General features: G+C 43.6%; 1 protein-coding gene across 1 annotated transcript in view; it reads left to right on the top strand.

The window, feature by feature from the left end:
* The window catches only part of LOC126471120 (uncharacterized), a 66,762-nt gene that overhangs the window by 23,778 nt on the left and 25,738 nt on the right, over positions 1 to 17,246 (top strand). Inside the window, exon 2 of the mRNA XM_050099202.1 lies at positions 12,793 to 13,017. Within this exon, the coding sequence (XP_049955159.1) occupies positions 12,793 to 13,017 (225 nt within the window). The remainder of the gene's footprint in view (positions 1 to 12,792; positions 13,018 to 17,246) is intronic.

Below are 17,246 nucleotides of genomic sequence, written 5' to 3'. Positions count from 1 at the left end.
ATGTTTAGAAACCACGAAAATATGACTCGTTGCCGTTAATTCATTAGTGTAAATGTATTATGGTCATGAGGTTCTGCGTATTCGTGATAAATGAAATGAAGATATTCGCTGTACTTCGTAGCTTTCAGGGGCGTTCTGTCGTTCGAAAATCTCAACATTTTTTTTATCGAATTTATAGTGTCACAAGTGTGGAAATCCCTATTGGCCTTCAACCGGTGTGAGATCCAATGAAAATCAGTACTCAATAGATATTACAACAAGCAGCATAAGTGCGTTAAATGAGAACAGTTAGGTTTATGTGTCGTGAGGCTGACAGAGTGATTGTGATTTTCATGCGGCAGTTACCTCAGTTCAGATAAACCGGCAATATCGCTCCGTATCACACTCACGCAATCTAAGACCTTTGTTGAGAACAACAGTTACACATTCACCGCTCGATTCTTTACTGCCTCGCGTGATATTGTCATAGTTACGCGCAGCTTTCCAGTCCGTTCCGCAGTCGTTTGTAGCTGGGCTTTACTTGTATACGGCAGCAAGACCGAAAGTGGGTCTGTTCATTTTGATTCCATCTACACAGAGATTAGACTTTAAGGCTTTCCATGCTTTATATTCACTTCTGTGTTCCTGTATTTATCTTTAGACCTTTTCTACACTAACAGGACAATAAGAGTGGATTGTGTTACATAGGTCTGACCTCCTGGACATTTATTTTGTTTTCCTTTTCCAAATGCTAGTTAACAGACAGGAGCGCCAGTGCAGTGTATTATGTGTCGTTTTTCAATGAGTATAGAACTCGCGTGCTTCTGGTTTTTATAGGATTACAGTCTCGCAAACAGTGACTACTGCGGAGACATAGTAGATTTCATGACTTGAAGTTATTACAACTTTGGATGAAGCGGGAAATCAAAGGCAAACTTTAGAAATATACTTTGATTTATGTTTCATTGTGAACAAGGTAGGTGATGAATAGAAAAAGAAGAAAGGCAACTTAGAGTTTAACGTCTCTTTCACGCCGAGAATTTTAATGACGAACCACTAGTTAATCTAAAGAAACATGGAGAAGCAAATCAACCAATGCCTTCTTGGTGAAACCTAATCGCATCACAAATTATAATTAGGTGTGTTCGGCTAGTATAACTTTCGTATATGATCTCTGAACTTTTGCTAAACGACAAGTTTTCTAACGTAACTTACATATAACTATCTTGACTTAGTAAACTGAAACGCCATTCTCCGTTGGCAATTACACCGTCTCTATATGCTATCTCGCCACGAAAATGAACGAAACCACTCACATCACTTAGGAACTACTGCCTGGTGCGTTAGTGCGTAAACTGTCTTCAGATCTTCGACTGAGTCTTTATGCTATGACAAGTTCCATCTTACCGATCGACTCAGTGGTGGTGGAAGTACAGATTACTACTGATGTGTTTTTACTCTCTACCAGAAGGCAAGAAACGGTCAAGTTCAAGCGTATCCTAACGAAAAACGACGCACATAAACATTTTGAGACGTGGAACGAACGATTGCTGACGTGTGTGAGCTCAAATGATTCCTACTCTGAGGACGACCAACACTGACTGAACATATTTAGTATGTACATAAATTTGCCGTATCTGACTCGTTTCTTTCGTGTCAGCCTTCGGACACGACTTTTTCCGTTGTAGCCCTACCACACGCCTGTTGTGCACAACTCTTTCATTCTCATTGAGTCCATCGATTTTGATGAAACGTCTCAAAGCGTAAGGACACAAGTGAAAAAACATCATACAGTGTAGTATGTCACGAAAATTAGTTCCTTTATCCGCGCCGGTTTGAGAACAGCGTGGCTATTTTCGAAAATATCACACAAAAAAAAACTGCACCCATCCACACTTTTTCATTAATGATTTATGTCGTCGTAGCTAGTTTCGGACCTGAGACCATCGTCAGATGGCAGCGAGGATTTCTTGTATAAATTTCGTTTTATTTTTCATCCACACTCTATACCACCCCTTTTAGCTTAGGTAGTTAAAAAACTTTCATATGAAAAATTTCATTTTGTAGTGCGATTACTTTACAAAAGGTAATTGTATAGCGTCCATTACAATCTAGACTAAGAAAAAGAGTATTAGCAATAATATACATCATAGCTGTAGAAGTATGCCATTACTGCGACATCTTGTTGTTTTGTACAACCAGTCAGATCGTAAGAACACGTGACGTCAGATCTGAACACACGGCGCCAGTGAGATATACGGACCCTGCAACGAACTCGTGACGTCACATTAGTCGGTCTGTCGGCCACACTTCGCAAATGTTCTGCTCCGTGTAAGGGCCACTCGTCTGAAATAGTACTCGCTCCACGCCGGAGACAGCTGCTGGTACTCTTAAGACCTGCAGTGTCATGTCCATTGACATACACACCACGGCCTGTCTTTATCGTGGGCCCCGTAAACACATGTGACCACCATCTTGTCTTCAGTCAAGCTCATGTTTAGTATTCTACATTACAATGATGCAGACCTCTATGCTGTAATGCACTGTAGCGAACAAAGAAAAACGTTTCCTCAAGTAAGGAAAATGTAAAGTGTTTATTTATATAGGGTAAACGCTTTTGCGAATAATAAAATTATAAATATTCTGTTACATTGATAAATTCTTCTCGGGTTATCAGCCGAGTGGTGGCGTCTTCGCCAGAAGATGATGGGTACGAAACTCATCGAATCGTTGCGACAAGACGAGGCCACCACTTGGCTGATAACCCGAGAAGAATTCATCAGTGGAATACGCCGAGAAAGACTGCAATCTTCTTCTTCTCTTTCTTGCGTTACGGCCTCTTTAGGACCACGGGTAGCCCCTTCGTGGACTGCATTCTCCTCTTCTTCTCCCAGAACCTCTTCATTCTTTCTCTTCTTCTCCCCCGCTCTTCTTCCGAGATCTTCAGTGTCCGTTTCTCCTGTTGGCTCCACTGGTGACACTCTAATCTTTTCCTGTATTCTTCTCTGTCATTGATCTCCGGTATATTGGTCGGTGTATATTTGTTCCTCCAATTTGCCTTTCCTTCGACCTTGATCCCCAATTCAAACCAGTCCTTCCGAAGTTCAACAACCCACTTGGTTCCTGCCTTTCCCCTTGTCCTCCCTGTTGGTTCCCACACTCTCTTCGTCATTCTGTCCATACTCATCCTAACTACATGTCCAGCAAACCTTGCCCTTTTGAGTCTGATTTCCTCGGATAGGCAGTCCACTTAAGCCCTGTTGTCCTTTTTGTACCCCATATGGATCTTTGGTATTCCCATTTCCTCGTTTATTGCTCTCCACTGCCTGATCACTTCGTCCAGTGCTATAGTGAACAACAATGGTGACAATCCATCTCCCTTTTTAACGCCAGTCTTGATCTCAAATTCTGACTGCAGTCGCATATGTTCTGTTACATTATAAGACAAAAATCATGTAATAATGTAGATGTCGTACAAAAAATCCTCGCTGCCGTCTGACGATGGGCTCAGGGCCGAAACTAGTTATGACGAAATAAATCGTTCATCGAAAGATGTTGATGGTTGCAGGTTTTGCTTCTGTGATATGCAGTTCGTTTCCATTGAGAGCAGTCTCGTTTATTTTGTGTCGTGCGAGGATACCAATAGCGTCACCACAAATAGATTGGTTAGCGGTCAAACATAATGTTAGAAGTAATTTTGGATGACACATACGCCTGTTTCAATGATGTAGCATTGAACACTGTTGAATGACAGTCTATGGCCTGTAGCTGTAACCCACTGTTGTTTCGACGACGTGAGTTTATGGAAAACGTACAGCAGCAGTGTGCTTGTTCATTTTTGTTCTTCTGATAGTGAGGTATTGTGCCATATAGTTTGATGTACACGATCAACAACTTACCACTGACAGCACTGTGGTTAGTCCCGTATGAATTACACACAAACGTTAGAATAAGCCGAAGAATCTATCCCGATTGTACGAACTAATTTCATTCCATAACTATATAGTGTTTGAAGAATATAATTTGACTGTTCACCTTTCGGTACTTGTAGTTTTCTGGGTGTAATGTTGTTCCTTCATTCACTGCAAAAGTTAAGAAGTTATTTCTGTAGAAACATATAAGCAATCACATTAATACTGAAATAGTTTTTATATCTAAACTCTAAATTCGAAGCTCGGTATCCCCATCTCGTCATGCGTTGCCACTTTCAGATGCTGCAGTGCATTTACAGGAAGACTAGAGCAGATTGCCTCCGTCTGTTCGTGTGGGAAGGATAGCCAGTACTTTGTTCGGTAAATGAATTAACTACCTTGAGCGTTTGACCTAACCGGGTAAAGTAAACCAGTACGTGCATTCTTGGGATGGGTACTGGATTCCCTCGTCGCAGTAGTGACCTTTAGTCTGACACACCGTCTGGATTTTCACATTCATTTAGACGAATGGTAGACTGGCTCACTATTTATACTCTAAATTAACAACACGTAAAGAATTGTATTGGCAGCCAAATGAAGACGAGTCAGTTAGAAATAAAGTACATTGTTTATTTTTTCAAATCGCCATTCGTGGCAGTCGATTTGCTTGGGATGAAGAGGTGCTCAGGTGGGTGGAATGATGGTATCATAGACAACCACAGACATTTTTTCATGAAGGCACCGATCGTCTTGTTTCACAGTGGGATAAATGTATTAAGTTACGGCGATTATTTTTGAAATAATAAACAGTTTACTTCCATTTTTCCCATCTGTCCCATTTTCATTTGACTCCCCTTTATAAAATGTCAACAACTCATAGAAAAGCGTGTATCGAACTCAGGTATATGATGTTGTCCACTTTAGTCTCCAATGTAGGTTACAGTGACACTGTTGCGTGATAAGCTGTATGAGACTACTGAAATCAGCGGCAGTGGCTACGGCGGTAATTGAATATCTCTCCGTATGACCACTAACAAAGATAAATGGTCCGCGTGGGGTAGCCGCCGGGTCTAGGTCGTCTTGTCACGTTCCGCGCGGCTCCCCCCGTCGGACGTTCGAGTCTTCCGAGTCTTCCACCTAGCATGGGTGTGTGTGTCGTCCTTAGCGTAAGTTAGTTCAAGTTAGAATAAGTAGTGTGTAAGCTTAGGGACCGATGACCTCTGCAGTTTGGTCCCATAAGACCTTACTACAAATTTCCAAATTTTCCATAGATTAATGGCGTAGGATAATTGGTTTCTTGGAATACTGAACGCACTAATAACACAATATATAGCTTTTTGTGGAGTCCCCGGTCCCTGTTGCTGACTTTAAGGTTATTCCCTCATTCTACATCTACATATATACTCCGCTAGCCACCAAGCGGTGTGTGGCGGAGGGCACAATTCGCGCCAAAGTCATATTTTCCCCCCTCTGTTCCATTCGCGGATCGCGCGAGAGAAAAAAGACTGTCTGAACGCCTCAGTACGAGCTCTAATTTCCTTTATCTTTGAATGGTGATCATTGCCCGATTTGAAAGTTCGTGGTAATAATATATGCTCTTCATCAGCGGTGAAGATCGGAATTCGGAATTTAGCGAGCAGCCCCTTCCGTTTAGCGCACCGTCTATCTGCAAGTGTGTCCCACTACAAACTTTCTATGAGATTTTTAACCCTTTCGCGATGGCTAAATGTACCAGTCACGAATCTTGCCGCTCTTCTTTGGACCTTCTCAATCTCTTGAATCAGACCCAACTGGTAAGGGTCCCATACAGTCGAACAATACTCTATGACTGGACGAACTAAAGTATTGTAATCTATTTCCTTTGTTGAAGGACTGCCACGCTTCAGGATTCTACCAATAAACCGCAATCTAGTGTTCGCCTTAGCCGTTACTTGTGTAATCTGATCATTCCATTTGAGATCATTTCGAATAGTCACACCCAGACACTTGACGGATGTTACCGCTTCCAAAGACTGAGCATTGCCGGCCAGTGTGTCCGAGCGGTTCTAGGCGCTTCAGTCTGCAACCGCGTGACCGCTACGGTCGCAGGTTCGAATCCTGCCTTGGGCATGGATGTGTGTGATGTCCTTGGGTTAGTTAGGTTTAAGTAGTTCTTAGTTCTAGGGGACTGATGACCTCAGATGTTAAGTGCCATGGTGCTCAGAGCCATTTGAATCATTTTTTTGACTGAGCATTTATTTTGTACTCGTACATTAATGGGGATTTTCGCACACGTTCACGCCAGGTACAGGTACAGGACTCCGCAAGAAGTGAGTAACTCGTGATGGTCGGCCAACGCATCGGCAAATGGAACTATGCTCTCCATTGTTCCACGAAACAGGATAGACGCTAGAGTGAAGATGAATCCAGAACAACTTTGTTGGAATCTTTTTTAAAGACATTCTGGCGCACATGTTCTAATCAAAAGCGCAAGGTTCTATTTATTCAAAATTTGAAATATGTATAGACTGCGGGGCATAACTCGAAAGTACATTTTTTGTCCTGTTATTCTCGTTATTTTCATATGAGGAGAAACACATTAACATGACTCCACAGCGCTATTAATAGTAATTTTCTACACTTCGTCGATGGATGACGTTATCACTTTGGCTGAGTGTGGACGGACAAACCACCATGGACAGTGTCACACACCATCGCTCCATGACACTCTGGGCAATAATTTAGAACTGAAACAATTACTGTGGAGCACCGCGCAATGTTGAACATCTGAATGCTGGCTTATCTGTCCTTACCGACCAAATTCTAGTGGCTACACTATTTTCCGCTCGTCAGAAGGATCTGAAGCAGCTGTGTCAGAGTGCAGTGCAACATCACTGCCACGTGTTAGAGAACTTAGCCACGAGAGTGAGTGAAGAAAAATGCAGTAACGAATACAATAGACCTATTACACGAAAATATCATGGTAGTCGAACATTTGAATAAATACACGACATATATTTTTGTTTCAGTATTGATTAAAACAAGTGGTTGGTTAATGACATAACCCGTAACATAGTGTGTGTTTCGAAAACGTCCCGTGCACACGAGCTGAACGTCCGTATGAAATCGGCTTCGTGCGTGTATGAATAGTAAACGTTCTCCAGAAGACTACATTTACGTCCAATACAGGAACAAACATGTAAAATTATGTATTTCATTTTCTCTCGTCTAACGATTGGAAAAGCGTTAGTAATTTATGAAGGCTCTTGTAATTACTACGTTTGTACGCAGGTAACTAAAGTCTAACAACGTGCTGCACTAAGTTACACACAAAATATTAAGTATTCGCGTCTCACATTACACGCTCGGCGCCTCTTCCTCTACTAATGGTCCACATACTCTTCCACTGCTGTAATAGAGATTAGCCTTTGATATTTTAAGGCATTTTCAGTGAAAATCTAGCAACATCCTACACAATACACTTAAAATAGCTGGCATAGATACAATATAAGATTTATGTTTCGAAGGTTCTCAACATGAGAAACGGAAACACAGTGGGATTTCGTTTACTAGAATACGAAGCTGCAGAAGAATTTTGAAAAAAGCGATCTTCTGCTCGACTATCTGTTTTCCACCCTTTCGAATGCGTGAAGTTTAATCTATTCACTCAACCGTTGGCTTAGAGTGTGTGAACAACATAGCGCACTCCAGTAGTATTTTCAGTGCGACTTACGAAACATTAGTTAAATGAAGGGGAGCAGCAATTCATAACGACCACTGTTGCGCAGAACTGCGGTTAACGTGGTGTGAAACGTAGACCATTACGTTGTACTCTCGAACTGATGGTTGTTCCCAGCTTATTTCCAGTAATAGTCGGTACATTAGGGCTTAACCGGCAAATAACTCTTAATTGGCTCCACCTCAAAAATTACGTAGCCGTTTCAAGATACAGTCCCATGAATTTTCGATTTACCTCGAGTGTAATTACTTGTACCTTTTTAGTGTTTCGGTTCACGCTCTACGGAAACTATTATTGGCATAATATTAACGAAACGTTATGCATTCATTATCACTGGCGATGTAGGGATATAGCATTTCCGTAACAGCTTTCCATAAGGGATGGAGCATTGAAAACGTAAGATTGCAAATCGAACGCAACGCGTTCTCAGTGTGAGGTTTATTAGAGCTATGTCAGAAGTCAAGGAAATCCTTCTGTTTTATAGGCATGTCTGAAGACACTTCCTGTTTTGACTTCTTATCGAGCCTCCTGGCCATGATAATATAGATTATAGTTACCAGTCACATATTGCCTGGCACTTTTCCATATTTGTCACACAACTGTACAACATCGAAATCATATACAGCATACACTGCCGGAAATACAAAGTGTTACACCATGAAGCACCAGTACGGTATTTATCAAACTTTATTGAGATATTTATCAAACTTTATGGAGATTTTCATCACATAACGTGTATTACGTGATTAAACGTTCATTTCATTCGCAAATGATGTTCATCATCAACATCAGCGTGGAGTGTTACCAACACGAGTATGAATACACTGTTGTAATCCATGTGGCACGGAAACAAAGATCCTTCCAACGTTATTTTGAGGAGTTCCTTGCATGTCTGAAACACGTACTGTGTCATTTCATGAAGACTGTTTGCTCAATCCTGCTGTGAAATTGTATGTCTTGCCATACCATCCCAGACATGCTGTACGAGTGGCAAATCAGTGGACAGGGGAGGCCAGTCAACATTCCGCGCATTCATGAAGTCGTTTATGATGTGAACTGTGCTTTGGTGTCTTCATTTATCCTGCTAGAATATGCCATTTGGTACCTTGGTCATGAAGGGTATGACAACGGGCTTTATTACTCTTGCGCTATACTGGCGAGCATTCAGTGTCCCTTCAACAACTACCAGATCAGTCATGTTGTCTTTTGCATTAGCGTCCCACATCATGACTCAAGGATTTGGAGAGGTATGGACCTCAAGAATAGCTGCTTCCTATGACTTTTCACCTGGTCGCCAGCTGACACATTGATGTCAACCTGACCGCCACAGCAGGCCCGAGAGACCGAGCGGTTCTAGGCGCTTCAGTGTGGAACCGCGCGACCGCTACGGTCGCAGGTTCGAATCCTGCCTCGGGCATGGATATTTGTGATGTCCTTAGGTTAGTTAGGTTTAAGTAGTTCTAAGTTCTAGGGGACTGATGACCTTAGCTGTTAAGTCCCATAGTGCTCAGAGCCATTTGAACCATTTTTGGACTGATGACCTCCGATGTTAAGTCCCATAGTGCTCAGAGCCATTTGAACCATTTTTTTTGACCGCCACAAACCGAGGTGAGATTCATGACTGAACACCACAGAATACCACCCAATGTCCCTGTTGACTCTACAGCTAACTCTACAGGACGCAGTTGTTTGTGATATGGTGTCAGCCGTAAAAGACGCGTGGGAGCTCTAGATCTCAGTCCACATACCAGTAACCCTTTTCCATTCGTTGGAGCAATTCGAACAATCCTATGACCTTCTCTTGTGTAGTTCTTCAGGAAGCACCTATGCCTACAAATGTTGCCAGTCGGCCGTCTTTAGTTCACCTCGTCACCATTCTTTCTGCAGTCATGCACTGTAGCCAACTGCTTGTGTGATCTGTCGGTATTATAGTTATAAAACTACCGAAGATATCATAAGTAAACATAGACAATGGTAGTTTTGTTAGTAGCTTTGGTCAATTAAGGTCGTACTCGCGTTACAAGTGCATTAGGTGTGCTGCATACCTATTGAGCGTTACATCATAATGATCGCTTTCTTTAAGTAAACTATCAGTGTCTTATTCGAGTCCCCTAAAATCCGAAAGGGGTGAAACGTCTAGAAACTGAGTGAGGATATATAAAGGGCCAGGTAACACATGGAACATCTTTGCTCAACACATTTATCCTCTTGCCTATTACTTAAAAGTAAACGGTATTTATAGCAAAATTGAAATTGTCAGGTTTTATTCGAGAATTGTTGATTTATAACGGATATAGAGGGACGCTGTGCCACAAATAAAGAAAAATATACAGATTTTTCATATAGCACTAGAAAGCGCAATTTCCTCAACAAAAAGGTAAAATAATAAAAAAAGAAAACACCAAACAAAAATATATCAAATATCGCTTCAATACTTCGTCCAACTTAAATAGAACATCCGTTATTTACAAACAACTTTCACACTTATCAGTAATAACAGAAAACTCTTGCCTTTGATCACGACGAAGAACATTCTACTAAGTACAAAGTAAGAACAATAATTCTATATATTTTTTGTGTTTGTGCATGTAAATTGTACTTGCATGAAAAGTAATTGCTTTGTTTACGTAAAAGGTGGAAGTTATGCTATCAAATAATTTTTACTACTGATAAAATGAAATTTATAATCTGTAAAGATATAAAATACACAATGGACTAACGCTGACTTATGCGTAGTTCTAATTGTGTGCAAAACAAACAACCAAACAAACAAAAAAGACAAAGAGAATTCTTTGGCTCCCAGTTTCTCTCTTACACATTCTTTTATGTTTCTTTCTGTACCAATGCTGCCAACATTACCGGTAATCCCACCGTTTCCTACTTTAGTTATCAAGTGTACCAAAACTACCGAACCATAGTTATGGTAAAGCACAACTCTAGTTGGTATTATTTCTACAGTGTCTTCATTCCAGTGAATCGACGTTTCTGAAAGTCAGAAACATGGCGATAAGCTGCATGTGCATGCCCGCTCGGCATGCTGAAAAGTTTCAGTAACGTTAGACACACTCGACGGTCGTCATGTACTCCCAACATTCTTCATCTGTAGAAATGACTTCTTGTGTACTGAAAATAAGAGCGCATAATGGAATTTTAATTCAGATACCCCACGGGCATATAAATACTGAAGTATCAGTTTTGTAGTGTTCGACCAAGGTTTTCAAGGGGTGACAATTTCATTTCAGTCAGTGAAACATAAAAAAAAGCACTCCGTCTTCAGGCCACGAGTGGCCTACCGGGACCATCCGAGCGCCGTCTCATCCTCAGTGGAGGATGCGGATGGGAGGGGCTTGGGGTCAGCACACCGCTCTCCCGGTCGTTATGATGGTATTCTTGGCCGAAGCCGCTACTATTCGGTAGAGTAGCTCCTCAATTGGCATCACGAGGCTGAGTGCACCCCGAAAAATGGCAACAGCGCATGGCGGCCTGGATGGTCACCCATCCAAGTGCCAACCACGCCCGACAGCGTTTAATTTCGGTGATCTCACGGGAACTGGTGTAGCCACTGCGGCAAGGCCGTTGCCCAGTCAGTGAAACATAGGCAATAATTTTATTAGACGTTTATTATGAGAAGTTTCCGATTCTTTGCGTACTGTAAATGTTGAGTATGTTTTATTTCGTCTCGTTGTCTCTGTAGGCTTGTACCAAGAGAGCAAGGAGAGGATGTTGTTCGGTGGCCGGTATCCTCTTCCTATAACACAAACTGCATGTACATATTAATTGGGTTTTTTATTCATAAGAATAGAAAATTATTTAACTCAAGATAGTCACTGTGGTAAAAGCTCTCTGTAGTAGTCCTTTGACTTTCACTGCTGGTGAAGTAGAAAGTCCACTATGTACACTATTCTGATCGCTATGTGCTGCCTGATTCTGAGCTACAGGCTGAGCCTGCGGCTCCGACTCGGGGCCCCACAGATGACAAACTCGAACTCACTCGGTGCGACAGACTGGCCCTCCGGTCCGCGGCAGTGATGTAAATACTGGCGGCCGAGAGGGCGTTGACGGCGCGTTTCTTTAGAGTCTGTCGTTGGCCTCTATCAGTCTTCTTGCAACCTCTATGCCACACAGGGTGCTGGCGCCCGCTTACGCCAGCACAGCATAAATGTTAAGATGTTGTGAAATGGATAATAGTAGCGTTGATCTAGTTGTGATCCAGAATCATTGATTGATTGCAAATACGGGCCCAAAGCGTTTTGCAGTGCATATGATCCTCTCTCTTATGTGGTATTGAGCGAGCTGGCGCAATGATCAGCTTACTGGACTCGCATTTGAGAGGACGACAGTTCAAATCCATGTCTGGAAACCTAGCTTTATCTTCCAGAATGAAATTTTCACTCTGCAGCGGAGTGTGCGCTGATATGAAACTTCCTGGAAGATTAAAACTGTGTGCCGGACTGAGACTCGAACTCGGGACCTTTGCCTCTCGCAAGCAAGTGCTCTATCAACTGGGCTGCCCCAGCACGACTCACGCCCCGTCCTCACAGCTTTAATTCCGGGTAGCTCAGTTGGTAGAGCACTTGCCCGCGAAAGTCAAAGGTCCCGATTTCGAGTCTCGGTCCAGCACAGAGTTTTAATCTGCCAGGAAGTTTTATTACCAGCGCACACTCCGCTGCAGAGTGAAAATTTCATTCTGGAAACATCCCCCAGGCTGCGGCAAAGCCATGTCTCTGCAATATCCTTTCTTCCAGGAGTGCTAGTTCTGCAGGGTTCGCAGGAGAGATTCAGTGAAATTTGGAAGGTTGGAGACGAGGTACTGGCGGAATTAAAGCTGTGAGGATGGAGTGTCAGTCGTGTTCGGGTAGCTCAGTCGGTAGAGCACTTGCCCGCAAAAGGCAAAGTTCCCGATTTCGAGTCTCGGTCCGGCACACAGTTTTAATCTGCCAGGAAGTTTCATAGCTTTAGCTTTTCTGTGCCTTTCGTCAATCGTTCAAGGCAAATGCCGCGATGGTTGCTCTGAAATGGCAAGACCGATTTCCTTAGCCTTAATCTGAGCATGTGCTCTATCTCTAATGACCTCGTTGTCGATGGGACGATAAACACTAATGTTCCTCCCTTCTCAGGTGGTGCACAATGTAAATGTAGACGTAAGTAGAGATGTGAGTCAGAGCGGCGTGTGTGGTGTTGCAGAAGCGCGGCGTGCTGGTGGGCGCGCCCGCGCAGGTGGTGCCGGTGGCTGGGTACGTGCTGAAGCAGCGCTCGAGCGAGCGCGAGCAGCAGCAGGACTTCAGCAAGATCCCCGGCGTGCCCGGCGTCGACTACCCCATCTACCACTCGGTGCCACCCACCAGCTTCCACTGCGGCAACGTGCCCTTCGCGCCGGGCATGTACGCCAACGTCGAGACCGGCTGCCAGGTATCCTCCTCTATCCACACTTTCTGTAAAAGTTCCAGTGTTACACGTTTTCCCTCCTAAACAAAATAGCCTCATATTTGATTGAGGTTCCGAAAGTTTTAAGACTAGTACGGAAACGGTGAGAATGTGGCCTAAATACGGGGACACTTAAAAAGTAGGTTACACATTATTACGACAAACCAAGTACACTAGTGGCCATTAATTGCTACACCAAGAAGAAATGCAGATGATAAACGGGTATTCATTGGACAAATATAATATGCTAGAACTGACATGTGATTACATTTTCACGCAATTTCGGTGCATAAATCCTGAGAAATCAGTACCCACAACAACCACTTCCGGCCGTAATAACGGCCTTGACACGCCTGGGCATTGAGTCAAACAGAGCTTGGATGACGTGTACTGGTACAACTGCCCATGCAGCTCCAACACGATACCACAGTTCATCAAGAGTGGTGACTGGCGTATTGTGAAGAGCCAGTTGCTCGGTCACCATTGACCAGACGTTTTCAATTGGTGAGAGATCTGGAGAATGTGCTGGCCAGGGCAGCAGTCGAACATTTTCTGTATCCAGAAAGGCCCGTACAGGACCTGCAACATGCGGTCGTGCATTATCCTGCTCAAATGTAGGGTTTCGCAGGGATCGAATGAAGGGTAGAGCCACGGGTCGTTACACATCTGAAATGTAACGTCCACTGTTCAAAGTGCCGTCAATGTGAACAACAGGTGACCGAGACGTGTAACCAATGGCACCCCATACCATCACGCCGGGTGATACGCCAGTATGGCGATGACGAATACACGCTTCCAATGTGCGTTCACCGCGATGTCGCCAAACACGGACGCGACCATCATGATGCTGTAAACAGAACCTGGATTCATCCGAAAAAATGACGTTTTCCATTCGTTCACCCAGGTTCGTCGTTGAGTACACCATCGCAGGCGCTCCTGTCTGTGAAGAAGCGTCAAGAGTAGCCGCAGCCATGGTCTCCGAGCTGATAGTCCATGCTGCTGCAAACGTCGGCGAACTGTTCGTGCAGATGGTTGTTGTCTTGCAAACGTCCCCATCTGTTGACTCGGGGATCGAGACGTGGCTGCACGATACGTTACAGCCATGCGGATAAGGTGCCTGTCATCTCGACTGCTAGTGATACGAGGCCATTGGGATCCAGCACGGCGTTCCGTATTACCCTCCTCAACCCACCGATTCCATAGTCTGCTAACAGTCATTGGATCTCGACCAACGCGAGCAGCAAAGTAGCGATACGATAAACCACAATCGTGATAGGCTACAATCCGTCATTTATCAAACTCGGAAACGTCATGGTACGCATTTATCCTCCTTACATGAGGAATCACAACAAGGTTTCACCAGGCAACGCCGGTCAACTGCTGTTTGTGTATGAGAAATCGGTCGGAAACTTTCCTCATGTCAGCACGTTGTAGGTGTCGCCACCGGCGCCAACCTTGTGTGAATGCTCTGAAAAGCTAATCATTTCCATATCAGAGCATCTTCTTCCTGTTGGTTAAATTATGCGTCTGTAGCACGTCTTCTTCATGGTGTAGCAATTTTAATGGCAAGTAGTCTAACTTTTATTGAATACTGCGCTACACATATAGATGGCAGTATTTTTCAACATAGTCGCCTCGTCTCTATAAATAACGGTTGGAACGTTCTACTAAGCGCTCAGTTCTTTGTCGATATAAGTCGGTTCGTTTGGTCATGGAGTGATTAGAGAACCGCTATATGAACATCTTCGTTGTTTGCAAAATATCTTTCCTTCCCAAATGGTCTTTCAGCTTTCCGGAAAGATCGATTTTGCACGGTGCCAGATCTACACTTTGTGATAAGCATTACCCACGTCTATGCGCCTTTGGTCAGACTGTTTGCACCATTTCACTACGTCTGGAAGCGCCGTTGAATTTACACATGGATCATTGTGGACTGATACTTTTAAACGATTTTCATTAAACGCCGAAGGTCTTCCTGAACGCGGAGTGTCACTAATGTCAAAACGATTCTCCTTAAAACTAAAAAACCATTTTCTTGCCGTGCTCTATCCAGTGGACTTATCCCCATACATGGCGCGAATTTTTCAGGTTGCTTCCGCTGCTATCACTCCTTTATTGAATCCAAAAGGAAGAATACTTCGGAAATGTCCGATTCATCCACTTGGAACTCCATTTTCTAGCGTCCACAGCTGCACTCACTATCTCCAAATGACAATATGTACTCTCAAACAGCAATAGCAACCTACAAATGAAGAATGACAATCGATAAATAAACCAAAAACAACCGAAATACCAACACGAAAAAAACAATGCTTCGAACTTATGCATCAGCTTAATAAAAGATAGGATTATGCTGCCGTGCACACACCACAGTGATCTGTATGTTATAACTGTCCGAAAAACACTATAAATCACAATTTTTCTATATTTTCAATAAATGGTTCAAGCCAATATACGCCCTCTTCAGATCAAAAAACTCGTCGCAGCAACTGTTGCACGTCTTCAGCTCAGTTACTGTGACGAGGATTTAGACTTGAAGAGAGGCTCTACTGATTGAAATCAGTTAACGAAAATATAATAACATTGTGATCTACACTGCGATTGTCAGAAAAAGTAACTGTTATTAAAAGTTTAAATATTGCTCTTGAGTTTTGTGTTTTCTTTGACAGCGTGACAACTTTCTGAACTGCCCTCTTACTACTTATACAGAGGCTTGTAGGTTGAAATAAGACCCACATTTGAGATGTTTACATTCAGTGAGTGTTTTCTTCTATACTACACTTCAAAGTAACACAGGTACAAGCCACTATTTTTCAACGTAATCACCAAGTCTCTGTAAACAACAGCCGGAACGTTCTACCAATCGCCGGGCGGGGTGGCCGAGCGGTTCTAGGCGCTACAGTCTGGAACAGCGCGACCGCTACGATCGCAGGTTCGAATCCTGCCTCGGGCATGGCTGTGAGTGATGTCCTTAGGTTAGTTAGGTTTAAGTAGGTCTAAGTTCTAGTGGACTGATGACCTCAGAAGTGACGTACCATAGTGCTCAGAGCCATTTGAACCATTTGTTCTACCAATCTTTCAGTTCTTCGACGGCAGTGATCCATTCCTTCGTCACGAAACCATTCGAGAACTGCTATGTGGACGTTCATCGCTGGAAAACAGCTCTGCCCCGCAGATGCTCGTTCGGCTTGCTAAAAGGTTGAAAAATGTGTAGTCTAAGATCCGGCCTTCCCGATCAGCCTCACTCACGTCCATGTCCCCCTCATCAAATTGTTCACCACTTCACAATCGCTGGACGTGACAATGCATTTGGTCCACACATCGCCAGAATTTCATGGTGGATATGTGTGTAGTTTACAACTTTTTCCCACTGTTGCTCTTACTTCAACTTTGGAGTACGTCTCTAGTTGCCGCCCCATTTCACTCGCGCGCTGTGAGGCACCTGTTATCCATATCCCAACAGAACTGTGTTGGCAGGAATGCAGGAACATGTACTCCCTTCTCACGATGTGCCACGCTTGTCGCGCAATGGTCACTTACTTTCTCAAATGGTTCAAATGGCTTTAAGCACTATGGGACGTAACGTCTGAGGTCATCAGTCCCCTAGACTTAGAACTACTTAAACCTAACTAACCTAAGGACATCACACACATCCATGCCCGAGGCAGGATTCGAACCTGCGACCGTAGCAGCCATGTGGTTCCAGACTGAAGCGCCTAGAACCGCTCGGCCACCGCGGCCTTCCCTAGATTTTGCCTCTTTTGAAGTGAGACAAGACTTTGATTACACCGGCGGCTCAGTGAGTCGTTCAAACCGCAGTGTTCCGAAGGTGTAGTTCAGGCCGGAGGTGGTTCTGCGATGTTAAGGGGGTGTTTTTCGTACCATAACTTGGATGCACTCATTCAGTTTACCTTGAACGTGAACCAGGATGCTTGGTTCAAAATTCTCGGTGGCCAAGTGTTCCCTTTATTCTAACCCGTCTTGATGAGTATGCTGTGGAAAATGCCGTCTTCCAAGCCATGTTTACAGGAGTGCACACGTACGTTCCTGGTCTGATGAACGCACTGGACACCTTAATCGCCCGATCTTACTCAAACAGCAACATCTGGGACTGTTGGGAACAAATGGCTCTGAACACTATGGGACTTAACTGGTTCAAATGGTTCTGAGAACTACAGGACTTAACTTCTGTGGTCATGAGTCCCCTAGAACTT

The sequence above is a fragment of the Schistocerca serialis genome, chromosome 3 (assembly GCF_023864345.2).
Source record: "Schistocerca serialis cubense isolate TAMUIC-IGC-003099 chromosome 3, iqSchSeri2.2, whole genome shotgun sequence".
In the NCBI taxonomy this organism is placed as follows: Eukaryota; Metazoa; Arthropoda; class Insecta; order Orthoptera; family Acrididae; genus Schistocerca; species Schistocerca serialis.
This window is presented reverse-complemented; position numbering and strand designations above follow the sequence as displayed.